Genomic DNA, 27,346 nt, shown 5'->3' with positions numbered 1-27,346 from the left:
TGTTAATTATGAATGACTTATTATTAATTATAAATATCTTCAATCATAATTTAACAGTAGTACTACAATCATAGGTCTCAACTCTAACTGGATTCAAGTCATCCAATATCATTAGCAGCATACCCACCTCTTCTCCTATCCTATCCTCTCTATCCTTCCTAAAAATAATGTATCCTTGACATTTGATACCAGTTAGTAGGTCTGATTTGGATAGCCAGGTCTCACTAATGCCTACAATCTGAAGTTGCAACATATTGACTAATATGGTATGAAGATTCAATTATAAACCATGTGACTGATAACAGTGTCACTGCTTTAAGTTTTCCAGTTGTTAAAATTAAAAACTTAATGAATGTAAATGAAAAACAGAAAAGAAAAATTAAAAAAGATGGTAGTCCTCTGATAGGAACATATGATCTAACAGGCAATACGTACAGTATGAGGGAGAACATGAAAATGGATTGCTGGAATAACAAAGAGTGAAGAGCAAGAAAAGTGAAAATCACTAGCATATTACCTAGATATAATTGTATTGAATTAAGAAGAAGGAGAGAAGAAGTAGCAAACGATTCAGTGCATATGCTGTGTAGAAAGAATGGTTGCAAGTTTTTGGATGTGTTGAGAGAGTTAAAAAAAGAAGGGATTGATTATAAGAGGGATAGTCTGCACTTGAATGTGTTTTTGATATCAGGAGTCTGGATATATTTAATGGTATGACCTAATATGGAGAATCAGGGAAACTAGATCATAATGGTAGGAAGGAGAGAGAATATGTGAATAAGAATGAGAAAGTTATACAACCCAAAATAACACAAATGTGCATTATCACGGAGGGTGAGAAAAGGATGACTGTGTGCTCATCTGATTCGGACTTATTAAACTATGAAGCATTAGATATGAAAACAGGAATCTGAAAGTTGTATTACAAGATTACAGAAGAGTATATAAGGAAAGACTGGAGATAACTTTCTGTCTTTACGCAAATGCCAGGAATATCAAAACAAAGGGAAAGATTTTGTTGCCTTGGTGAATGCACTGGGGCTCCAGATTGTAGGCATTAGTGAGACCTGGTTCACCGGAAAATACACAAACCTATATCAAGTGTAAAAGGTAGAGTATTTTTGGAATAGACAAGATAGGAGACGAAGGGATATATATGCTACTAATGATACTGGATGATCAAAGAAAGCTATGATTGTACAGTACACATTTTCCATGTTGCAGTAAAGCAACAGTTTAAAGCTATCTGGTGTGAAGGAGATTCTAACAAGATAATATATGGTTGAGTGTTGTTACAGACTTAGCGGTCTGATTCCTGATGACAACAAAATGCCAAAATCCCAAGTTTTCCAGGACACTTGTGATATCTAATACATTGTCTTTACATCAGTAACTGTCCTGTAAAACATTCTAGATTTTGAAAATAGTCATGATCCTAGTTACATTTTTTCTCATGCAAAAGCAACATGATTCATATGCTTGTCAGTTCACCAGCATGCACTGAAAGCAGTGTTTATGATACAGTATTTTTCATACAAATACAATCCACTTGTGAATTAAGATCATCATCACCTATTGGCAGCAATATTTTTTCAGAAGGTGAACAAGTATTACCGATAGCATTATTTAAAGTGTTTCTTATATTCCTGTTGTTAATAGAACAGTTAATCAACTAAACAATTTGATCTTTTTAACCCTGTGGAGGTCGCAGCTGCTCTGACAGATTGCAAACAAATTGTTTAATATAAATATTCTTACACATATCCAGTGTATAGCTTGGAGGTCATGACTAGCTGCGCATGCATATATTATAAGTGATATTCCACACTGTTTATGCGGTCAGTTTTGGTTTAACACAACACATGTTAAACCAAATGTAAAGGTTTGTGATATTTGATAGTAAATTGTATCTGAGAGATACCGCGAACTCCGATGTCAGTATAGTATTGGTTTAGTTTGGTTTTTTATTATTATTTACTGTTGAAAATAGCTGGAAAAATATATCGATTGGATAATCCATCAGATATTGAAAAGATTCAGCGAATGTTACTCGAGTCTGATGATGAGAATGATAAAGTCGAATGTGAAAGCGATATTTGATGGTAAATTGTATCTGAGGGATACCGCGAACTCCGATGTCAGTATAGTATTGGTTTAGTTGGGTTTTTTTCTTTGTTTCTTTGTTCAATAATTTCTAGATTGTAACTGAAAATAAATAAACCATCATGTATTATATTTGCAGTGTTTTTTTTTTTTTTTTAAGTTTTATGACATTTTAGCACATACTAGTAATGAATGTATCTCTCAGATACATGCGACCTACGCTGCAATTTTTTCGACCGCGACCTCCGCAGGGTTAACATAAAAAAAGAATTTCTAGCAAATTTGTTCCACCAGCCTTAAATTTTTTGCTTAATATAATTGTAAACAACAACAGTATACAAAAGTAATTTTACCAATTCATAATACTACGTGTATATCATATTTGAACTAAGGAGAAAGCACTTAAATGAGCTGAAGCACTCTTCAAATAGGTTGCACTGAAAATGCAGTTAACTGGAAAGATGTAGTGTAGATGTCAATTTTTGTAAGAAAATATTTTAACAAAGAGAGTTGTCAGACTACAGGTTATTCAATCAAATTTCATATTAAATATATATATATAAAAGGAAATTAAATGACTCTATACCGATTTTTAAATGGCTCGATGTGCCAGGGTTGAAATGATACCAAACTTTTGTGGAGGGTAGTGATGGGAAGAAGCATGAAGGTATCTGTCTGTGTGAGTGGGTTTCCTAAAAATGGAGATTTTGATATTTTCAGTGCATCTCGTAAGTTTTAAGTCCAGAAAGGGGAGACAGTCATTCGATTCAAGTTCACGGGTGAAATTGATTTTCTGATGAAATTTGTTGAGGTGGTCTAGAAAAAGGTTGAGGTTGTCGACGCCATGTTCCCAGATGAGGAAAACATCGTTAATGTAACAATACCATATTTTAGGTTTAAGACTCGAGGAATTAATAGCTTTTTCTTCAAACTTCTGAAGAAATATATCAGCAAGAATCGGAGAGAGCAGACTGCCCATAGATAAACCTGAGTTTTGTTTATAAATTTTGCTATCATATATGAAGTATCCTGCGTTCACACAGTGAGAGAGTAAGGAGAAAAATTTTTTGGATAGTTTCATCTGGAGAAGGTTAAGAACCTCTTGAATAGGTACATTCGTAAAGAGGAAAAAAATATCGAAACTTGCCATTAAATCTGATGTGTAGAGTTTGATGTCTTTTATTTTGGAGACAAAATCAGCTGAGTTTTTTATATGAGAAAAGGAAGTACCACAAAGATTTTTTAAAAAGGAAGCGAGGAATTTTGAAAGGTTATAAGTAGGGGAGTTTATGCCTTCAACGATTGGTCGTAGTGGAGAGTTTAATTTATGGATCTTAGGGAGTCCATATAACCTAGGGATTAGAGGATGAATCGACCTAAGGGAAAGACGGATGTTTCTTGGTAACTCTGAGGTGGTTTTCAGTAAATTGTTGGTTCTATTATGTAGTTCTTTTGTAGGATCACTATTTAGTTCAGAGTAAGTGTCAGTGTTAAGTAGTTCCAAAATTTTGTTATGGTAATCCGATCTATTTAAGATGACAGTAGCATTCCCTTTGTCTGCAGGGAGAACAATGATGTCATTATTGTATCTCAAATTTTTGATAGCTGATCTCTCAGAATGAGAAATGTTGCGGTCTTGCATGATTTATGGCGAAAATAGCTTCCATACGAAGAAGGTTTGCCTCGTGGATAGGTAATGAGGATGCTGCGTTTTCTATCTTAGTTAAGAATAGTTCTTTAGGTATTGAAGTAGGAGCGATAACAAAATTGAGACCTTTAGCAAGTACACTTTCAGCATAGAGTCATTTAATTTCCTTTTTTATATACAGTTCTACTGAGTAAATAATGAACATTAATATATATATATATGTGTGTGTGTGTGTGTGTGTGTGTCAGCTAAAAAATGTAGGAACTGAACAAGAACATAATGGAATTGACATGAATGAGTTGAGTTTATTTTTTTATTTAGTTTTTTCATTCAGAATATTTTAATGTCCCAGATTGGCACAAGTAAAAGGTCACCCTACTCATAGGTGACTTTAATTATCCAAAAAACATCGACCAGATAATGGCCAAATCTCATGAGAAGAATGAAATTCAATGAAAATTTATTGAGCTGTTGAGAGACTACTTCCTTAAGCCAGCATGTGACAGAAGAAACTCTATATCAAAGAGTATTAGACCCGATTATGGTGTGAGAAGGATTTTTAGTTAAAGATGTGATTGATCTGCTTGGCACGTGCAACACTGAACTCAATGTTACCTCTTCAATGGATGAAGAAATTCAGCTGTACGAAGAAGAGATGCTAGATCTCTTCCATAAAATGAAGTCAGCAATAGTGAAGATTTCAGGAGTGAAAAGAATGTATGATAATTCCATTGCACAAGAGTGGTGCAAAGACTAATATTGAGTTATCAACCTATCAGTATCTAGAGTGGTGATGAAGATTTTGGAAAAGTTGGTAAGAGCTCATATACAGAAGTGGATTGACAGTGAATCTATATAAGCTCACTTTTATTTATTTATTTGTATGGAGTTTCCTCCTTTTAACTCCCCCATCCCTATTGGGGCAAGTTGAGCCCCCTCATGGGGGGGTTAAGTATTTATGGCTGTAGATCTGTGTGTGTTCAAGGGGCCGGTTTGCCTGCTTGCGGGATGAAAAACCCCAGATAAACTGGGTGGAAAAACCCTGCTGTCCACACCCAAGACCGGCTAACTTGGCTATGGCTGGGGAAGATCCTTAAGTTCTTCACGTCAGCGACGGGAATTGAATCTAGGACACTCCTTTCCCAGGTATATGGTTGCGAAGCGCAAAGCCACTAGGCTAACCGTGCAGACATATAAGCTCACTAAGGATTTACTAAGAAAAGTTCATATCTGAGCAGCTTGCTCATATTTTATAATGTTATGGTTGAAATAGATAATGGGAATGGATAAACTCCATAAATACTTTTGGACTTTACTAAGCATTTTGATAGGATACAGCATGGAACCAAGATATCAGGAAGTGGTGTATGGGTAGGGTGACCAAACATCTCAGTTTGGACAGCTCTGTCCTGGTTTACACCTGTTGTCCCGGTGTCCCATCAGGTTCAGCATCTGGCCCAGATTTTTATTTTATAATGCTAAATTTTTTTTCCTGACCTTTTCCGGTGCAATGTAACTAATACTTTTTTTTAAAGACAGCATGCAGAGTGCTCGCTGATAAAACAAAGCACACTTGGACACAAGTGGCTAGGAACAGCTAAATCCATTAGGTGAGGGAGGTGAGAGAATTATTTAACAATTTATAAAAAAAATTAAAAATCATTAATACCATACTTAAAAAAAATATACAGGGTGTTCGGGATAAATTTGACATATTTATAATTAATTATATTTTTCCGTAAGTTACATGTATTAACACACACTTCTCTTCATTTAAAAGTTTGGACCCTTCTTCATTCATATACAAGATGTCAGAAAGGATGGATAGCTGGAACCCACCTGAATCATGGAATAGAATAACTTGTATCATGATGATTCGTGCCCGCCATCAAAATAAGGATATTACGACTGCTGCCCAATGCTCCCTGAATACAGTAAAAACAATCAGGCATGAACTAGAGACTTGCAATGGTGACTACGAGGATGTAGCAAGAAGAAAGATCCCTAGCAGACGATCTGATTGCGTTCGTACAGCAGAATTCCTCGCAAATCTGCAGGAACAGGTGTTGAAGAACCCTGGCATTGGAATTCGGGCTTTGTTCGTGGAGTTGCTAACTGTAGTCAAGCCCTGGATAACAAGGGTAGCCAATGGTAGGCCGTATGTATGGCAGCAGGATTCGGCCCCTTGCCACACCTCTGGGAAAAGTCAAAAATGGTTGTCTGAAAATTTCTACGACTTCACCAGTCCAAATGTTTGGCCTCCAAACTCCCCAGACCTTAACCCCATGGATTATTTTGTATGGGGCGGAGTTGAAAAAGACACCAATCGCACTTCCAGTAATACAAAAGCCCAGTTAATGGATAAAATTAAAACAGTTTTTGCGGCCCTTCCCAGGGAGACTGTAGCATCAGCTTGTTCGAGGTTCCGAAGCAGAATTGAAGCTGTGATCGATGCTAATGGTGGTTATTTTGAGTAAATCTTGTTGATAGTATTGTAATTAACTCTGCCTGTAATGTTTTTTTGTCAATTCATTAAATTTAATAGATACAAAGAAGATTTTCTTTTTCCTTACGAAACTGTCAAATTTATCCCGAACACCCTGTATATATATTCTTCAGAAAAATACTGGTAATACAATTTTAAAGATAGATGCACCCAATAAACTGATTAGAGCATGTGAATATTTATCAAGAACACTTATGTTATTTTTTAATGTTTAAATCAGGGCTGTCCAAAGCACTGCTTGCAGGTTTGATGCGGTCCACGGTGTGATTTTGTGTGGCATGCCTGTTGGTTTTGATTTTCACGAGTGAAAAAATAAAACAGCAATTTGAATCGAATGCATATTAGATATTTTAATTATATCACTAATTGATAATCTCGATGTTGGTAATTTTATTTGGCGTTTTTACATCACTATATGTCCACAAGGTTAGCCGAGTGGCTATGTGCTTCGCAACCATATGCCTGGGAAAGGAGTGTCCTAGGTTCGATTCCCATCATCAACATGAGGAGCTTAAGGATCTTTCTCAGCCATAGCCAAGGTTAGCCAGTCTTGGGCGTGGACAGCAGGGTTTTTCTCCCCAGTTTATCTGGGGTTTTTCATCCCACAAGCAGGCAAACCGGTCCCCTGAACACACAGGCTACAGTCATAGGACACACCAGGAGGCATTGGGCTAGCCACCTTATCCTCGGGATGGGTACAGTTTAAAAGAGCTAAGGATAGCTCCATAACAGGCCACTATGCCTAGTACATGAAGGGAAGAAGAAGAAGAGCGACATCACTATACACACACGCATTTTTCAAATATTAAATGTGTGAAAGTGTTCTTATACCGTTTTGTTCCAATGCGCATGCTCCGGGCGCTCATGGGGAACGCGAGTGCGCGATTAATGTTGTTCATTTGTTCAGCTGTTGAGGTTGTGTCGCTGCTGCTCACCAAAATACTAAATACACATCGTGATGCAGCCCTTGGATAAATATTTTTCTTTAATGTGGCCCTTGGATTACCTAAGGTTGGACAGTCCTAGTTTAAATAATCAATATAATGAAGTTTTTTTTATTTTGCTTCAATGTGCATAGACATATGCTGTTTTTATTTTCTTTAGAAAATAATTTTATTTTTGAAAATAGGTTTTAATAGAACTATTTTATAGGTCCACAATACAATAAAATCGATGTGTAGGTCAATAAATTAACATTTCAAAATTGTCATTGTCATTTTTACAACAGCGAGAGAGAAAGAATCTGTCTGTCTCACTCTCTATCTCAGTTCATATTTACAAGTTAGGCTCCATGGCCTACCAGAGCAGTAAAGTGCCTTCATATATAACCTAATTTCTGTTATAATAGGATAGTGAATCTTATCTGCATTGCAATGCATGTGTAAGTATGTATTTTCTGGCTAGTTTCTTTGTTTTGCAGGTTGAAAAAAAAATCAGTGCAAGTAAAATCTCTGTAATCTCCACAACAGACAGAGTAATTCATCTAAAACTGGAAAGTCTTTTCATAAAAATGATATATTTTCCATATACAACTTAAGACTGAAATTCTAAGCAGTTTGATAGAGCAAACTTGGTTGATCTAACTGGTCTAGACAATAACAGATATGTTATTCATTTTGTTGAAGCTTTTGTATGGTACTTTATTTAATTTTTATTTTTATTTTTTTTCTTGTATCGATAATATGGTTATATCAATGTGATTGTGTCACTCCAGTATAGTTTAATTAAACAACGTGATATTACAAACCAGAAAATGAAGTGCACTTCATAGAAATATGAAATAATATTAGTAGTTTTGAATTTGATGCACTCACCTCCACACATTTTCTTAGACCTGTAGCTGATGCATAATGTAAAGCTGTATTTCCTTCCTATCAAAATGAATTTCAAAATTAGTATAAAATTTTATGCATGAACCAAGATTATATGTGAAATGATTTATAAAAGTAATATCTAAATATATTAAAACTACTATTTGAATTTTCATTTAATTAACTGTAGTCTAGATTTAAGTTCAATTTTTATCACTAAAAATGAACAGACATAAGAAACATTTAAAAAAAGATTTTAACTTGGGTTTGTTTAACTAGAACCTGTTTAGATGCTGGCATTTCTGCATAAGAGATGTAAAATCAATGACACTTCTTTTTCACCCACAGTCTATGTAGGTGAAAAAGAAGAATTGTTGGGTGGAGACTGTCACTATAAAGGTGACAGTTCTGACATAGTCTCTCCAGAAGTTTCTGTCTAGGGATCTATTTAACAAGGTGGAAAATGAAAAATTAGTCAAATTTTCTAATATTATATATGTAGGTGATTCTAGGTTGCCCCAGTGTTTTTATACCAGAAGTCAAGCCCTTTAATGCTTTTTTAAGTAAACTATCAGATCTAGCTATGTGACCTAGCTACCACAGCTGTTTGATGTATTCTACTGATGATATTTTCTTGTGGTCTGGCAATGGAGCAGATTTTCCTTTTAATATTCCCTCATTGCTAGCCACCTGGGATGGCTAGCAACATGAGGACTTCTGGAGGAAAGGATATATGTGGAATCACAAGGATGGTGATTATGAAAAGTACTGAACCTTGAAGGCCAACAGCTTTTTCTCATCCTCTTTTGCCAAAGTCCAGCTCACACATCTGTATAGTAAGACACCATTAACAAGGGTGTTGATGAAGTAGAGACGTGTAGTTGGTTACAGCCACTTTGGAAGGACAAAGTGGCTGTAATAAAACCTCTGAAGGGCAACACTTGTTTAGCAATGAGTGCTTTAACCACCCAACTGGCCATGATGTGTATATACGTCCAGGTTACTATGGATGCAAAGTGCATATTAAAATTGTAATACCATTGATATTACGTTGAAATATATGATGAATACCTTCTGTAGAGGACTGATGTATTTTATCCATATTGATGGTGACGTGGTTAATATCATGTTTAGATCTTACTTGGGAAGTGTATATATCTATTGCACACAAATTACTATAGATTTATGTTGAAATGTGTGTTGCTATACTCTGCAGTGAAAAGAGATGAAAAATGTATTAATATGAATGGACGATACTTTCAACAATTTTTCTAACTAGCCTCTATTTTGCTGTATGTCTAAATATTATGTTCTGCACATACAATACATTGCATATCCATTTCATTCTACTAATATTTTTTCCTCCTGCTTAAATATCGATTCTCTGATTGTTCTGTTACTTTTGGGGCCATTCCATACAACTTAAACCAGCCTACATCTTAGAGTTCTATACATCTGATGCTCCAGACAACGGAAGGTGGATCCAGTGGTGGCTTCTGGCATTTGTAGCAAAGAAGACTATAGTTATGATCACTATATAGAAATATAAAATTGCATTGCAATATAAAACAGGAAATTATTATATCAAAAAGACAACTTGGCATCTTAATAATAAGATCATCATTATCAATCTTCCACTAGGAAACTTAAGTGATATGAGAGCAGGAATCATGAATAGTATGTTGGCAGAACTGTGTAAGGAGAAGGAAGTAGAGATTGTAAATGTGTGAAATGCATTTGAGGGAAAGATTGTACAAAAGTGATGGGTTGCACATTTAAATGGATTTGGTGTGAGTCAGCTGGAGAGGCAATTGCAAGAAGGAAGTGCAATAAGTGATGTAAGCAAGAGATCAGAGCCAGTAAGAGGTGAATGAAAGATCAGGAGAGAGAGGAACTGGTAAGACTGAAGCTGAAGTGGTTGTAAATGAGAATAGTAGTGAGAGATAATGATGAGAGAACAAGAATGCAAGATGGACAGTAAGACAATGTATAAGGAGAGTGGATGCCAGAAGTGGTAATAAATGTGTATGAGGATGGTAGACATAGGAATGGGATGGTAGACATAGGAATGGGATGGTACAGTATGTAAGGGGGGGGTAGTTGAGCCTGAGGAGATATATAGGGTTAAGTGATGATAAAAGTGACTGGGCATAAAAAGGTGTGGGGAAATCACAACCAACAAGTGGAATAGGTACTCGTAAGACTGGCTATACACCTAAACATTAATTGTCGTGTTTATTTACAAATGGCAGGAGCATCAGAAATAAGGGAGATGAAATAGTTTTACTGATTGAGTTTATTCATCAAAATTAATTGAAATAAGTAAAACATGATTGGATAAGGATGTTTTCCTGGAGGGAACAGTAATGGAGGGGTACAATGATTTTTGTAAGGACAAAAAGGACAAGAAGGGAGGCAGAGTGCTGCTGATGATAGCATTCGAATTATGTTTGCACAAAGTGGAGATGCAAGAGGGAAACAGTGGCAATGGTTTTGAGTCTGTATGGTGTGAGTTGGAGACTGACAGGAAGATACATTTAGTCATATGTTACTATAAGGCCAGGGAATGTGAAAGATGGTGATGAAGAAATGTATAAGTAACTCAAGTTAGTGAACAAGGGAAAGGAAATCGTTATATCTGATTTTAATTATGGTAAATACAGATTGCAATGAAGGGATAGCATTTGAAAATAAGGAAAATGAAATTCTTAAGTTCTTGAGAAACAACTATCGTAAGCAGTATCTAAAGGAGGGAATGCGAGGATCAAGAGTATTAGATCTGATCATTTCATCAGAGGATGTCATTTTGAGTGAGGGTGTCACACTTCCCTCCAGCTAGTGAAAGTGATTATGAAGCGATCACTTAGGATGTGGCTAGCGATATGAAGACTTCTGGAGGAAAGGATATATGTGGAATTACAAGGATGGTAATTATGAAAAGCTCAGCATGGAATGAGGAGTTAAGTGAGAAGGAAATACTGTATATGACGCTTGGAGATTGACAAAAGAGATGCTTAACAGCATCAATGTGTAAATGTATTCCAAAAAGATCAAAAGACTGAATAAGGTTGTGTGAAATGGATGAAAGAAGGGATTAAGCATATAATAAATACAGAAGAAGGCACTGTGGAGGCAGCACAAGAATAATGATAATAATCAGTTTCAAAAAGAACAGTTACGAAGGTAACTCAATTCGTAAGGTAAGCAAAAGTGTAACATGTGTAGAAATTAGCATATCGGGCCAAGACAAATCCTAGAGAATTTTTCTGATATGTGGAAAATAGAAAGAAAAACAATTATAGTAAGATGATGTTAATGGATGAAGATAATATATTGGTAACTGCTACAGAGGTCTTCTGAATTCAGAATGGTGTTTCATCCTAATCAGTGTGAAATCATGAGAAGCTTAAGTGTAGAAAAAATGGGAGAGAATGGCTTAATTGTGAGTGAGCAAGAGATATAGAAGGAATTAAATAAGCTTGATGTCAATAAGGTAATAGGAATTAATGACATATCACAGTGTTTTAAGGGAATGTTTCAGGGTCTTGGAGGTAGCCTTGACATATCTGTTTAATAAAAGTCTTCCAACAGCATAGGTGCCAAGGGAGTGTAACTTTTTTCATGTTGTACCATCATAATATCTTGTCTACCCTCCCCCCAAGGGGTATATATATCAGGAATTTGATGATGATCATGGGATAGTATAATAGACTAGTGAGTTGGATATATGACACTGTCAGATAGGTGTCAGCAAGATGAACATGGAGATGCAGTATTGTGAAAGAGGAAAGTCAGAAGTTGAATAATAATGGCTCCAAAAAACAGCCCCCTATGCAGCAAAGGTCTTTTTTTGAAGTCTGTTTTGATGATATTGTTTAACTGGATATGGGTTTAACTGGAGATATGCAACTGTTCGTAAATGATGCAAAACTGAAAAGAACAAGGAGGAGTCATTGTTATGACTCCTACTGAAATTTGGTAAGCAATGATGGAATGCAAAGTATTATGCTTGATTGGATACTTTAACACTCTGAGTCCTATCGAGGTAAATATACATACATCGATCGCACATGAACCAAGAATCCCATCGATGTATATTTATATCGCTAAATTAAAAATACTGAAAATAATAATATACGCTTGAAATTCATTATCAGACTGTACTGTAGTTAAATTTGAACCTTCAGCTTCATTATCCATGAGGATGGTTGACTTTTATCAATAAAAAAGGAATTTATATTAGTATATCATAACGCCTGCCCATCGGCTGTGTCGTAAACGTGAACACGTACGATCGTATGTGTTCATGTTTATATTATATCACACTGTCATAACTCTGGCTGCTCCAATCTAAACAATATAAGGGATTCACGACTCTCTTCTTGTGACTTGAGAGATCAGTTTGAATTCTCTGTCACCGTGAACAGACCAGAACCTAGTGGTGCCCAATGCAGGGGTGTGAAACAGTTCTTGAGTGAAAATGAATTAGAACAAATATTGAGGAAATACTCGATAAAGAAGGATCTAAATTAGATGATTGGGCAGACAGTGATCCAGAACAAGAGGAAGCAGATCTCCCCACAAATGTGAGCCCTGAGTCAAGTGACAGTGACGCAGAACTTCAAACAAGGGGTGACCAAATTCGAGGCCATCCAGCGAGTCGTGTTTGCGATCGCACGCGAGGTCATGGCATTTCAAAAACCGAATGGCCTAATTCAATAATTTACCACTCGACTTTTGTGGCCAATAGTGGATAATTATGGTGATGTATACCCTATGTAAAATGATATTTTGATCATAATAATAACACACATAAATTTTATTTATAATTTATATTTACACTTAAGAAGTATATATAAGTAGAAACTAATAAAAAATTAACTTTTTTTTTTTTTCAAAAACCTTGATTTCTTGCAACCTATTTCTGGAGCCCATACCACATGTATAGCTAAAATTTTTGTTCCAATTAATTGACAAAGATGCTAACTAAAAGACAAAAAACTAATTATTTGATATTCCATAGAAATACTGCACAACAATTTTTTAAATAGAAGTAAAAAGGGTCAGGCCACAGGGTTTTCTAAGTCCCAGCAGGTCTAAGACTCAAAGTGTTAAAGAAGGTAGCGGAGATGCCAAATCTGTGAGTGGTGGCGGAGGACAAGAACGTGAAGTCAAGGGGTAACTCTGAGAAAGTTGTGAAGTCATCTCATCAGATTATGGCAATCATGTGGAGGACCTTGACATGAAGAGGTTATGATTCCATTGTATAATGGCCTCATATGGATTATTGTGCACAGGTTTGGTCAGTGTTCCTGGTAATGATGTTATGTTAGAAAGGATCCAGAGAAGATTCATGATGGTGGTAACTGGTCTTTGAAATATGGGGTATGTAAACAAACTGAGGAAATGCAATTTGCAAAGCCTCATGAACAGGAGGAGTGAAGGGATGTGAGTGAGACATAAGTTGGTCAACAGTTGTTACCAAGTTAATGTGGAAAAAATTTTTCATAGAATGGGAGAGGCAGATAGAAGAAGAGGCCATCCCTGAAAACTGTATAAAAAGGTGTGAGCAAAGAAGTGAGAAGGTTCTTTGCATGGAGAGTGGGTGATGAATGGGATGCAATTTCTGAATGTGTGTGAATGCAGATACACTGTATAACTTCGAGGCACAGTTTGAGAGTTTTGTGTATGATAGCATGTACTTTCCACAATGAATCTGGCTCCACGGGGGATATGGTGTTAATAATAATAATCTATGATAGCAACAGTATAAGCTGCATGAATTACCCAAATGTTATTCAAATACTTTGGGAATTTTGGTAGTTGTTCAAAATCAGCTTTATGTTTGTGAAGGACAACTGGAACTCCAGTTTGGGATATGGGATGGTTTCCAATCCCACAACTGACACTAAGTCAGTGAAAAAAAAAAAAAAAAAGACATTGGCTTTTACGCATGGGGTAGGTTTCCTACCCCCATGCGTAAAAGCCAATGTCTGTGCACATTCACACACAATTCGACTTCTCTCTCTCTCCTTCATTCTGATATCTTTATATTTAAAATATATCTGAATTATACATAATAATTTGGCAGACTGCTTAAATAAGTGAATAATTCCTTTGCTCTATATCAGAACAAACTGTAAATTCAAATCCCATGGCAAGAATATCTGTAGAAGTCTTTAGCAGGCAAATGACTTGTCATCTACTGTGAAATTACTACCTGGCTTACAGGGATATGAAGTGGCTTGAAAAAGCACCATGTTTGGTCTCTAGTGAATGGTTCCTGGATTTAAATACTCAGCCTGTCCACAGTACTAAACAACTATAGGTTGCCAACCTTTTGTTGTTGGAATTACATAAAAAGAGTCATCTCATATTCGAGTATCATTTATTATTATTATAAATTTTAATAGCATATATTAATGTCATCTTTCCCTTAATGAGTTACAGAATGGCCTGTCACACAAAGTAACCTGGCTTTGTATAATCTAATAGGATAATTAACCCTGACAGCTCTTCATATGCTAATTGGGATTCAAACTCAGGATCTTTCCAACCAAAGTGGAAATGTTGCTATCGACTGAGTTATGACTCTCTATACTAATATATTAGCAATGTATAAGAATTATTTGTGTGTTTTTAGAGACCAATCTGATTCCCCCCCCCCTCTCTCTCTCTCTCTCTCTCTCTACAGAATATGAATAGCTCTTCAATGAATGCAATATACTGGAAGGATAGCATCGTGGTTAGTGTATGCACTCTCCAGCCAAAAGGCTGTGGATTCGAATCCCGTCATTGGCATGGATGCTTGTGATTGTCTGTGAAAATACTAGTGGTGGTGGGTGGTAGATAGCGTTGGTGTAGATGGCATCCAGTGGCATCGCGTGCCCATTTCAGCGGTTGGGTATGCTGTCATGTGGGTTATACAACACGAGCTACAAATTTCACGTCAATTTGACTATATGCATGGGCGTGCATCCGCAGAAAATTTTCCGGGGGTGGGGGGAGCTTGGAGACAAATAATTACATCAATAAACATCTTTTATCGATGTAAACTATAAACAGTACATTATTTTTAATGATCTTTAATTCTTGGGGAAAAAAAAATATTCAGAATTAATACAGTTTTAGCACAATTTCATATATAAAAAAATTGACTGGCATATTTTATTAAAAATCAACTAATTAATTAATCCCAAAATCCAAAATTAAATTATTTCACTATATACTTAGCTTTTAATTTGTATTTTTCTGTTTAAATTTGTTTCATTATAAATTTACACTTCACTCAGTGACTCACTAGACACAAAGGGCAAACGAACTTGTCTCGCTGTTCACAAATCAGAAAAACATGAACCAAAACAGGAACACGTGTTTTATTGCTGCAATAAAACACGTATTCTATTTGCTACAAAGCCATGAGCTGAAACAGGCCAACTCATAATAAAATTTTAAGACAGACAAAGCTTACATATAAAGTTATAAGACACAAGGTTACATATCTCGATCACTTTTACGATTATAATTTGTAGAATTTTTTTCGAGCCCAGGGAGGGGGTCCCCGTTTGCCCACCTCCTTCTGTAGACGCCCATGACCATATGATTGCATTTTTATCGATGCATGAAAGTTTTGAGCTCATCAGTGCTCATCTTAATTGGTCCAATGCAATTAATTGCAGGATAACTTTGAATACTTCTGCGTAGAGTGTGGGAACAATCTGTTGGTTTTAAGATTTATTAGAATACAACAATGAAGGAGAATGCTATAGTTGTGGGTATTTTTTAAATACTCAAAGTTGAAAATATGTGAACCATCATTTATAAGACATGTTAGAATAGGAAATGAAAAGAAAGAATAAGTGTGAGTAGAAATACTTTCATTAATGGTAAACGAATTATTAATAATTAACATTTGTGATATGTGTCCTATAAGTTGCTGGGTAGAGCAAATAGCACAATCCTCCTATAAAGTCTAGACATGAATAAGTGAATTTATGATGGCATAATTAATAAAAAAAACTTACGAGGAGACAGAGAAGGGAAGGAATAAATATCGTTTGATGGAGCAGCAAATCATCTCGTAAAATTTGTTGCCCATGTTATGAGTATCTCACTCGTTTGTGTATATTTCGCTCCATTTTTCCAGAAATTTCTTTTGTTTACTGACTCATTATACATAACATCCGATCATTATTGGAATTATCCACACTTTCGAGAATCCTACATTCATCGTTTTTTTTTTTTTTTTAGTATCAGCGGTTCTTGTCTTATCAATCTCACATATGCTGGTATTTTGTTGTAGATCAATGTCATATAATACACAGAATATTCATTTTTATTCAGGAATAGATTTTTTTTTTACTGTCTGTTGTTTCCGAAGACTAGAATAAAAATGTCTCTATACTGTTAAAAAAACTTTGCAACCTCAACAGATGCTACACTGCATAGCAAGAGAAACATTTATTTTTTTTCTCCTAACATCCACTTTCAAATTTTCAGTTCCAGAAAACATGTGTAACAGCTGTTTGTAATAAAGCCATCGGATATAATAATCGCTCAACTCATGACAAGTGACAACATTCAATTGGATTGGTTGACACAATAACCAATCACGGCCGTTAGGCTAGGTGCTGGGTGAGCTCAAAATTTTAGCTCACCCAGCCCCACCTTCTCAACAATTTAAAAATATTAGAAAGCTAAGAATTTGACCAGCTGCACCCTCTTTAAATCTTTTCAAATGGCGCAAAGGTGTATGCATTTTTTTGAAAACAAACCTGGGCTATTAACGTGAATGCGACGCAATGTTTACTTGGCGAAAAGTGCCTTCTTCATGAAGCCCTAATGCTTTATTAGTGCTTCATTGTCCTCATGAAGAGGACAATGAAGCATTAGTACAGTATATTGTGTTCAATGTTAGGAATCACGCAAAGTCTGCAAACAATTGGGGAGTCTTTAATGGGAATAAATGCAAAATATAATGTGTGATACTGATATTTCGTGGACAAGCACCACATACACTGAGACCCATACAGGCAGCTGCATTTCGATGTAGTTGGTGGATTGACTGGTGGAGACAGGGAGTTGTAGAATAGGTGCCCTCCCTTGATAAGTCTTTGGCCTCCCTGGAGGTGTCACGTAATGATAATAATAATAATATAGTTCAGAGTTAATATTGTTTTCTCTCAAACAATAATTACTATTCTGAACCTTTCATAGCTCAGTCAGTCATGCTTATCAAGACCTGGGTGAGAATCTTATCTAGGTTGAAAAGAGTTCAGTTACCCAGTCTTGTATGGTGTAGCAGCAGGGCTGCATTTACCATTAGGCACATGAGGCCAAGTTGGGAGCCTCACTCTCTATGGGGGCCACATTTTAAAACCTTACTCCTCACAAAGAACAACAATAAAAAAAGCATAGTTATAGTTGCAAAATAAAATACTTATTTTTAAATATTAAATTCATAATATAAAAACTAGAGGCCACTGAAAAATTTGTGAGGCCTCCTGCTTCCATTTGAAATACACTGTTCTTTCTTTAGAATATAAAACTAACAGGAACTCCTGTATTCCATAAAATTCATGTATGTAAGCATACCATTTCTTTGCTGGACATATATACATGTCCAGCAAACCTGGATAATATTCTGTCCACCCGTTGAAAGAACATGGATAACAAGTGCAGTTTGTCCGTCACGTCCATTAGAAGGGGCAATAATCCTTCACGTTGAAAAGCACCCTTACCTGGCATACGTAGCAGCTACATTCAGTTGCCTACAGCAAGAAACGCAGTTGCTTGCCATTTGTTTGGTAACCAAATTAAAAAACAAAAGCAATATGAGAATAAAATGTTTTGACCATCTGTAGAAAAGGCAAAAAATATAATAAAATAAATTTCTGTGTGTATTCAGCTATTGTTAGGGACTTTTTAGTGCATCTACTGAAAGTGTGTTCATTTTTCACTTTCTCAATAATTTTCGTTAGCTTACGGACTGTTACTCGAGCAGAAAGGAATAAGTCTATAACCCTCCCCCCCCCAAAAAAAACAAATGATTATGTAATACATATGGGCCTTTTCTTTTAAATAATTCAATTTTTTTTCTCAATATAATTGTATCAAATTATTTATAATTTTTCGATAATAAAAATGAAACTGATCACTATAAATTAAGAAATCATTTTGGTATAACTGTTGTATCAGCCTGTAAAAGATACAGGGTGTTCGGGATAAATTTGACATATTTATAATTAATTATATTTTTCCGTAAGTTACATGTATTAACACACACTTCTCTTCATTTAAAAGTTTGGACCCTTCTTCATTCATATACAAGATGTCAGAAAGGATGGATAGCTGGAACCCACCTGAATCATGGAAGAGAATAACTTGTATCATGATGATTCGTGCCCGCCATCAAAATAAGGATATTACGACTGCTGCCCAATGCTCCCTGAATACAGTAAAAACAATCAGGCATGAACTAGAGACTTGCAATGGTGACTACGAGGATGTAGCAAGAAGAAAGATCCCTAGCAGACGATCTGATTGCGTTCGTACAGCAGAATTCCTCGCAAATCTGCAGGAACAGGTGTTGAAGAACCCTGGCATTGGAATTCGGGCTTTGTTCGTGGAGTTGCTAACTGTAGTCAAGCCCTGGATAACAAGGGTAGCCAATGGTAGGCCGTATGTATGGCAGCAGGATTCGGTCCCTTGCCACACCTCTGGGAAAAGTCAAAAATGGTTGTCTGAAAATTTCTACGACTTCACCAGTCCAAATGTTTGGCCTCCAAACTCCCCAGACCTTAACCCCATGGATTATTTTGTATGGGGCGGAGTTGAAAAAGACACCAATCGCACTTCCAGTAATACAAAAGCCCAGTTAATGGATAAAATTAAAACAGTTTTTGCGGCCCTTCCCAGGGAGACTGTAGCATCAGCTTGTTCGAGGTTCCGAAGCAGAATTGAAGCTGTGATCGATGCTAATGGTGGTTATTTTGAGTAAATCTTGTTGATAGTATTGTAATTAACTCTGCCTGTAATGTTTTTTTGTCAATTCATTAAATTTAATAGATACAAAGAAGATTTTCTTTTTCCTTACGAAACTGTCAAATTTATCCCGAACACCCTGTATGTCAGTATTTCTGTGTTAGGATGTCTGTAATCAACAATGGAATACGAAACATTCTTGATGTATTCTGCACTACAGTGAGGCAATTTAGTGTGATTTCTGGGGAAACTTTCTCTCGTCTTTCTCGATAGCAGTGAGAGTAATGTAAGTTTAGCTTTTCCACCAGCTAAGAGGATTATTATGGAGTATTTCAAAGATGTAGTAATATTTAGAATTAAAAAAAAAAATAAATAAATAAATAACAAAAATAACACTACTGAAATTTCAGCAGACCGCTGAACAACTGATTTCAGGTTGCAAAGAAATAGTACAGAATTAATAGCTTCGACGGCACAACAATATTAATGCTTTATTTTATTTATTTTATTTTTTTGTCAAAACAGTAAACCGAAGTATCAGATTTTGAATACTCTCTGAAAACTTTCAAACCAGTAGAAATTTAAAGTAGCTATGTAACTGAGTTCCAGGAGAGGAGAAGGGAGGTAGATGCAGTAGAAAATCTTCAAAATGACATAAATTTTGAATTATTTCATATAGGATGTCCTTCATGTTATATTTTCAGCATATCTACAGTGGTTACACTGGATATTATAGTAATGCAGATCCTAAAAAAAAATAAAAAATAAAAAATATAAAAAAAATAAAAAAAAAATCTGTTGCAGTTTTAAGCAAAAGACAAAGGCGAAGAGTCTCTGATAAAATACCATTGGATATAAATTTTTGATATTAAAAAGACTCACAATCGGAAACCACAAGTAATGCAGTTTAACATAATTTGTAGTTCACAAAAAAACAAAACAAAAAATCGTTCCTAAATTAAGATGTTATGATCCATATAACAGTATTTTGCAAGGAAAGAAAGCAAAATGTCATATTTATTTCAATACATGTTATTTAAAAAATATAAATATTTGACATAATATTTTAAATGAAATAAACATTTGAAAATTCTCGAAAAAAAATTCTTCTGTATTGTATTGTCAGTAAAGTGAAAGAACATAAAGTTGTCTTGTTCCGTGACACTGATTTGAAGAATAAAAGGCAGCAAATTTACTATTACTAAATAGATTTATTGCAAAGGCTGATCTCTGGGTCATTTCAGGATTGATTATTTTCGCACATGTGAAATTCGTTTTTATTTTTGGGTAAAGACACAATAACTGTGCAGGAAAACAAAACAAAAAAAAATTAAATATCATAGGGCAGTAAAGGAAATTCCAAGTAATACAGTATATGTAAAGTCAAAAGTTGTTCCACCACAGTTAATTAACAGCTCTAAAATCGCCGTTCAGGGATTAACGGCGAAGGGGGTAATTGCATGATAAAAAGTAGAATGCAGATGAAGTTTTGATCCATTAAAATTGAATTGGCAACTATGCCATGGAATCTTGTCTGGAAGCAGTGCAGTATTTTTGTTTTATTCAAAATGTATATAATTACTTTTCATCTTCAACAAGGAGATGGAGTATACTCCTTAAACGTTTAGTGAAAAAAAAAAATTCTTTAACACTTAAAAGATTAAGTGAAACAAGGTGGTCCACAAGAGCTGACGTTGTATTGCTTTGAAACCGTGGATATAAACAAATTAAAGAGGCATTACTTGAAGAAGTATCCATTTCTCCTCATGAAAAACCTATTTCTAAATTAGAGCTCATCACTGGCTGATCATTTTGACAATTCAGAAACAGCAATTTTAACAGTTGTGTGGGACAAAATTTCAACAAATAAATGCTACTAGTAAATTTCTACAAGATCCCGATATGGATTTGTTTTTAGCTAATACTTTGTTAGTCTTTAGTTGATTTTATTTTAGATATAGGAAATAGTTTTTGCTGCTTTAAATGAAGAAGCGAATTTATTAACAGATGAGACAAAATTTAAAGATGAGAAGGAAAGAATGAAAAAACAAAAAAAAAAATGTCTCACGAAATTTCACTATCTAACGATGAGATTACTCATATATTACATGGCAAAGAAAATTTTTGTTAATACTTTTAATGTCTTTGCGATAACCTAATTTTGGAAATTAATGAAAGAGTAAAAAGCTATTTAGACAGATATGTTTGTCATTTTTTTTGAAGGAAGATATAGCTCAAGACAAGTACAAGACTAGTATTAACAAAATTTTATATCTTATGGGGCTGATATTAATTCAGAAAAATTTATTGGTGAAGTTAAGCAATTTTTAATAAAGTTAAAGGAAGAAAATTTTTCAATTAAAATATGTACAAATTTATAAACAATGCGTTAAGGCAGTGTTTCTCAATGTTTTCTGGATCATGCCCCACCTCAACGTCTCAAAGAGTTTTATGCCACCCCCCAGCAAAATAGTCAGCTAAGTTCTGAAAAAGTATAATATAAATATGTACATGTACATTTTCAAATTGCCCATGTTGAGAAACACTGGATTAAGGTCTACTTTTCTGAATGTAGAAACAATTCTGAAAATATTTTTGAGGATGCCTATTTCAAATGCAAGTGCTGAATGCTCATTTTCAGTGTTGAAAACGAATAAAAAATTTAAGCAGCTTGTATCAAAGCAAAACAAGTGACCAGTCGTTATTATGCATTGAATCAGATGTAACAGACTCGATTAATTATGATATCATTTTAGATATATTTGTTGAAACCGAAGCCGGAAAAAAAAAAAAAACTTTTAGCTATTATTTTTTTCTTTTTTAATTTAAATTTCAACTGATTTATATATATATATATATATATATATATATATATATATATATATATTTTTTTTTTTTTTTTTTTAATGTATACCAATGTTGTGTTATTTTTAGTTTTTTAAAATGAGTTATTATGGAAATGTTGACTTTTATTTTCAATAAACTAAAAAAAAAAAAAAAAGCGTATGAATTTGATTAACTGAAATAGGCTTGTTATTTTGGGGCCTCATTATGATGTTGTGCCTAGGGCCTCAAAAAGTATAAATGTGGCCCTGTGTAGCAGGGCTTTTCCTATGATAAACCTAGAGTTTTCATCCTGCTAGATGGACAAACCAGCCAAAGAATAAATACAATTTACAGACAAAATCCTTTTCAACTGACAGAAATTATACTGGTTTAATAAGATGCTACACCTGTCTCTATAGGTCTCAGTAATATCATCATGTAATGCTGATATGATGCCATTATAAAAAGAAAGATATAATGTTTAAAGAAAAGAACAGCAGTTTATCAGCTTGGTTGGCTGTGTGATTAATATACTCACTCTCCAGTCCAACAGGTTGCATGTTCAAATCCTGCCACAGATATGGATGTTTGCAACTGTCTTTACATGGAAGATGTATTTCATAACCCAATATGAAATGACTAAACTAGTTTCTTGAAAAACTTATATGTTTTATCTCCAGAGCAGTGTTTCTGGCTCACCCTTAGTGAGGTCTAAAACATTATTGTTCCATTCATGTACTGCAATAAAACTACAAGCATCTCCCTCTTCCTCTAGGACAGTGGTTCCAAACCTCTTTCCACTTGCGTACCCCCTTTTAAACCCATTTCTATAAATTGTACCCCTTGTTTTCAATATAGCGGTGATTCAAACTTAACATTTATTGTTCCATAACTAATGTTTTGCATTTTGTTTACTTTACATGTTTTTCGTGTACCCCTGAATGGCCCAGCACATACCCTAGGGGTATACGTGTGCCACCTATTTGGAACCGATGCTCTAGGAGCATATAAATGTAATTTATGGATATACCCTTTTTTTTAACAAATAATCTATCATGTACTAAGCAGAATATAATGTCGAAAAAAGAGAAGTATAATTACAAAAAAATAAAAGAAAGCACATTTATTCATATTTTAAAACTGATTTACAGAGGGCAAGAGATATGCAAAATTATAAAGGCTGAAATGCATCATTTTATAACTGGCTAATATCACCTAAATTCAGAGGACCACTGTCTTTCCATCTTGTGATGATATTAATATTTCATGTAAATTAAAATACTGATAGCTTGACCAATTTTGGTATTTTTACCATACTCAAATTTAAATACAGATGCTTGGAAGCTAAGGCCATATAGCCTACAAGTAACCCGTATCGTATTCTATAATTATTCTGAAAGTTGAAAACTTTCAGAATAGCCAAATATGCATATCAGTCATTCATGAAATGGTATGGGCATAAACGAGGGGGGAAAAAAATTTAATTTTCTGTTGTTTTTTAGATATCAGCTGTTTTTTTATGTTGTATTAATATTAATTAACATGAATATTAATTCAAAGTTTATTTTTCACTTGGTTAGACTATAATAAATTTAGTTTAATCCTTTATCCAAGTGCGAGCAAACAAAGTTTGTGCCTGAAAATATCTTCGGGACTGGGGTAAGGTAGTACGACACCGGGCAACTGTACCAAAGGGGGGGGGGGGGGGGGGAGATCAAGCTAAGTGTGAGCAAACTTCATTTGCTCACACTTGGATAAAGGATTAAACTAAATTTATTATAATGAATATTAATTGTTAATAACTTCATATTAATAACGTTATTAATATTAATTAATATTAATAAATTAATTAATATGAATTCATAATAAATTAATATTAATTATATTAATATAATATATTAATGGCCTGGTTGGTAGAATGGTTAGCATATCCACTCTCCAGCCAAAAGGCTGTGGGTTCGAATCCTGCCGTGGGCATGGATGTTTATGATTGTCTGTGAAAATACTAGTGGTGGTGGTGGTTGGCAGTAGATGGCATTGGTGTACTTGTAGTTTGTGAATCGAGTGGTGGAGACAGAGTTGTAGAGCAGGTGCCTTCCCTCGATAAGTCTTTGGACTCCATGGAGGGGTCATGTAATAATAATATGTTTTAATGAAATTTACAGTCAACTCTCACTATAAAATGCCTAGGGACTACAGGAATGGATTATTATAGTGGATAGTTTGCTATAATGAATTCCATTTAGCATAGTATTTGCCTATGGGACATTGGTCAGGACTTATCAGTAGTTTGCTGCAGTGAGCAGGTTTGTTATGATGGTGTTTATTATAATGAAAGTTAATATACTAACATTACTATAATAAGACAAAATATATAACAGAAAAATAGACTAAGTATTTAATGGAAAAATTCAAATTGCAACAGAATAAAAGACAAATCTGAAAACAAACCCCAAGTCAACATCACCAGAGTTAAAGATCGGTACTATCAACGTAAGAAGCCTGAATGGCAAAGAAATGGAGCTAGCTGAGGAACTAGATAAGTACCAGATCGACATAATCGGGGTGACTGTAACAAAAAAGACCAAAACTGGCGAGATCTTTCTGAGCAATAAATACAAAATATTATATTCAGGCAATGACAATCAAGGAAAAGAAGGAGTAGCCATAGTATTCAACAGAAAATACGAGGCTAATCTTCTTGAATGGCAGTCAGTCTCAAGTAGAGTAATGTGGGCAAATATGATAATGGGGAAATGGACAATGAGACTTATTTGTGCCTATGGTCCCACAGAAGGTTCTACTAAGGTAGAAGTGGAGGAATTTTTTGAGGCTTTAGAAAAAACCACTTACACAATGAAAAATGAAAAGCTGGTGCTTGTTGGGGATCTAAATAATTGAGTAGGAAATGATTGTGAGACATACAAAAATATTTTGGAAAAATTTGGAGAAAAGAGCAAAGCTAATAATCATGGCAAATATCTGTTGGATTTCTGCTCAGGACATGGGCTGGTTATTACTAACACCATGTTCCAACATAAAAATGTGCACAAATTCACATGGAGAGAAGAGGCTAGGAATAAGAAAAGTCTCATTGACTATGTTATTGTTGATAGTGATGTTTTCTCCCTGGTGCAGGACACCAGAGTGCACAGAGGATTTGAAATTGGAAGTGATCACTATCTAGTTTTGAGCAAGATAAAATTGAATTTCATATTAAAAAGAATAACATGTAAGAAAGTTTTAAAGCGAATAAAAGTTGAGCAGCTCTCAGATGTGAACTGTAGACTAAAATACACAAAGATTATTGATGAAAAAATGAAAACCTTGGAGATTCAGTGGCAAACTGAAGAAAACATTGATTGATTCTGCCAGAGAGGCATGTGGTGAGGTTGTCTGTAAGGATAAAAAAATTAGAACTCCCTGGTGGACACAGGAAGTTAAAGAGGCAGTGAAGGAAAAGATGAAAGCATATCAAAAGTTCCTGTCAAATAAGTCAGCTTGTGCTCTTAGAGAATATAGAGACAAATGCAAGAATGCTAAACACTGTGTAAAACTAGCTAAACAAAAGTCATGGGAGGACTTTGGCAAGAATATAGAAAATAAATATCAAGAAGGTGGCAAAATATTCTGGAGGTTGTTGAAGAAGCTTAGGAATGGAGGAAAGTGTGCTGTAAAAGGAGTTAGAGATGATAAAGGTGACATGAAAATAGGAGAAAAAGATATCCTTGAAGTATGGAGTAATTACTTTGAGAAACTGCTAAATGAAACAAGCAGTGATGACAGCACAGTGGTAAAAAACACTGACCAGGCATGCAGTCAGGAATACATATCCATACTTGAAGTAGAAAAAGCCATCAAAGGCTTGAAATGTGGAAAGGCAGCAGGAGTAGATGATATTTGACCAGAAATGCTGAAGTATGGTGGTGTGAGAGTCTTACAGTGGCTGCACTGCATAGTTCAGAAAGCCTCGACAGAGGGACGAATTCCGGTTAAGATAGGAGTAGAGCTCTCATAGTACCCATATATAAAAAGGGAAATAAAACTGAATGTGAGAATTACAGAGGTATTTCCCTACTGAGTGTTCCTGGCAAAATCTATGCAAGTATACTTGAGAAACGGATGAGAAGAATTGTGGAAGAAAAGCTTGGTGAAGAACAAGCTGGATTCAGGCCAAATAGAGGCTGTCAGGATCAGATCTTCACTTTACGACAAATAGTCGAGAAAGCATGGGAATATAACAAAGATCTGTATTTAGGTTTCGTCGATCTGGAAAAGGCATATGACAAGGTGCCAAGAGAGAAGCTATTCAATACGCTGCAGTTATATGGTGTCGATGGGGCATTATATCAAGCAATACTTAGTCTTTATTTGAGTTGTAAGTCAGCAGTTAGAACTGAAGGAAGTTCAGGAAGATGGTTTAATGTTAAATCTGGTGTGAGACAAGGATGTACATTATCCCCTCTGTTATTCATTATCTATATGGATCACATTATGAAGGAAAGTGGTATTAAACATGATATCAAAATTGGAGATGCTGAAAGTTTATTTTTCATTGGTTAGAGTATAATAAAATTAGTTTAATCCTTTATCCAAGTGTGAGCAAACAAAGTTTGTGCCTGAAAGTATCTTCAGGACTGGGGTAAGGTGGTACAACACCAGGGAAACTCGTTGCAAATGTGGAGCAAGCTACCAACACTCCTATCTCAGTATCTCCTATAATGCAAAACACATCTCCTTGCTGTTATGTCTGATGTTATGCATTAAGGGAAGGGCCACTACCCAGACTAGTTTCGACCTTTATTATACTGTAACCAAGTGAAAAATAAACTTTCAACATCTTTCTCTAAATCCAGAGTAATTTATTAAAAAGGGTGGCACACCGTTTGCAACTCCTATAGGTAGAGATGACCGCCTAATGCTTCTGCCTGGTATCTCCACTTGGGCCTGGCTACCACTGAAGAGACCTCAATAAAGGTCGAAACTAGTCTGGGTGTTGTACCACCTTGCCCCAGTCCTGAAGATACTTTCAGGCGCAAACTTTGTTTGCTCACACTTGGATAAAGGATTAAACTAATTTTATTATACAAAATTGGAGATGCTAATGTCAGCTCTTTGCTTTATGCAGATGATGTTATACTTCTAAATAAATCTGCTACAAGTCTGCAAGATTCTCTGACTAAATTGAATAGCTGTTGTAATAAATATGGTATGAAGGTCAGCAATAAAAAGACAAAGACAATGAAAATAGGCAGAATCATTGAAAATGTCAACACAGTTGACATTTTCAATGATTGTGAATGGAGAACGTGAATGGAGAACCTGTGGAACAAGTAAAACATTTCAGCTATTTAGGCACGATTTTTACTGAAGATGGTAAATTAAATATAGAAATAGACAACAAAATCAGCAAATCTGGTATGGTGGGAAGTCAATTGAATAAATTCATATGGAATAAGAGAGAAATTA

General features: G+C 35.1%; 1 protein-coding gene across 2 annotated transcripts in view; it reads right to left on the bottom strand.

Annotated features, from left to right (window-relative positions):
- LOC150093130 (ankyrin repeat and IBR domain-containing protein 1-like) overlaps nt 1–27,346 on the bottom strand; it is a 424,458-nt gene that overhangs the window by 338,175 nt on the left and 58,937 nt on the right. For both annotated transcript variants that reach the window (XM_090413306.1, XM_090413307.1), the window contains exon 4: nt 8,072–8,128. In XM_090413306.1, the coding sequence (XP_090269432.1) occupies nt 8,072–8,128 (57 nt within the window). The remainder of the gene's footprint in view (nt 1–8,071; nt 8,129–27,346) is intronic.

Source organism: Typopeltis vanoorti, chromosome 24, assembly GCF_054136105.1.
Source record: "Typopeltis vanoorti isolate ZY-2024b chromosome 24, IOZ_Tvanoo_1.0, whole genome shotgun sequence".
NCBI classification, from domain to species: Eukaryota; Metazoa; Arthropoda; class Arachnida; order Uropygi; family Thelyphonidae; genus Typopeltis; species Typopeltis vanoorti.
Note: the sequence above shows the minus strand (reverse complement) of the source record. Positions and strands in the feature narration are given on the sequence as shown.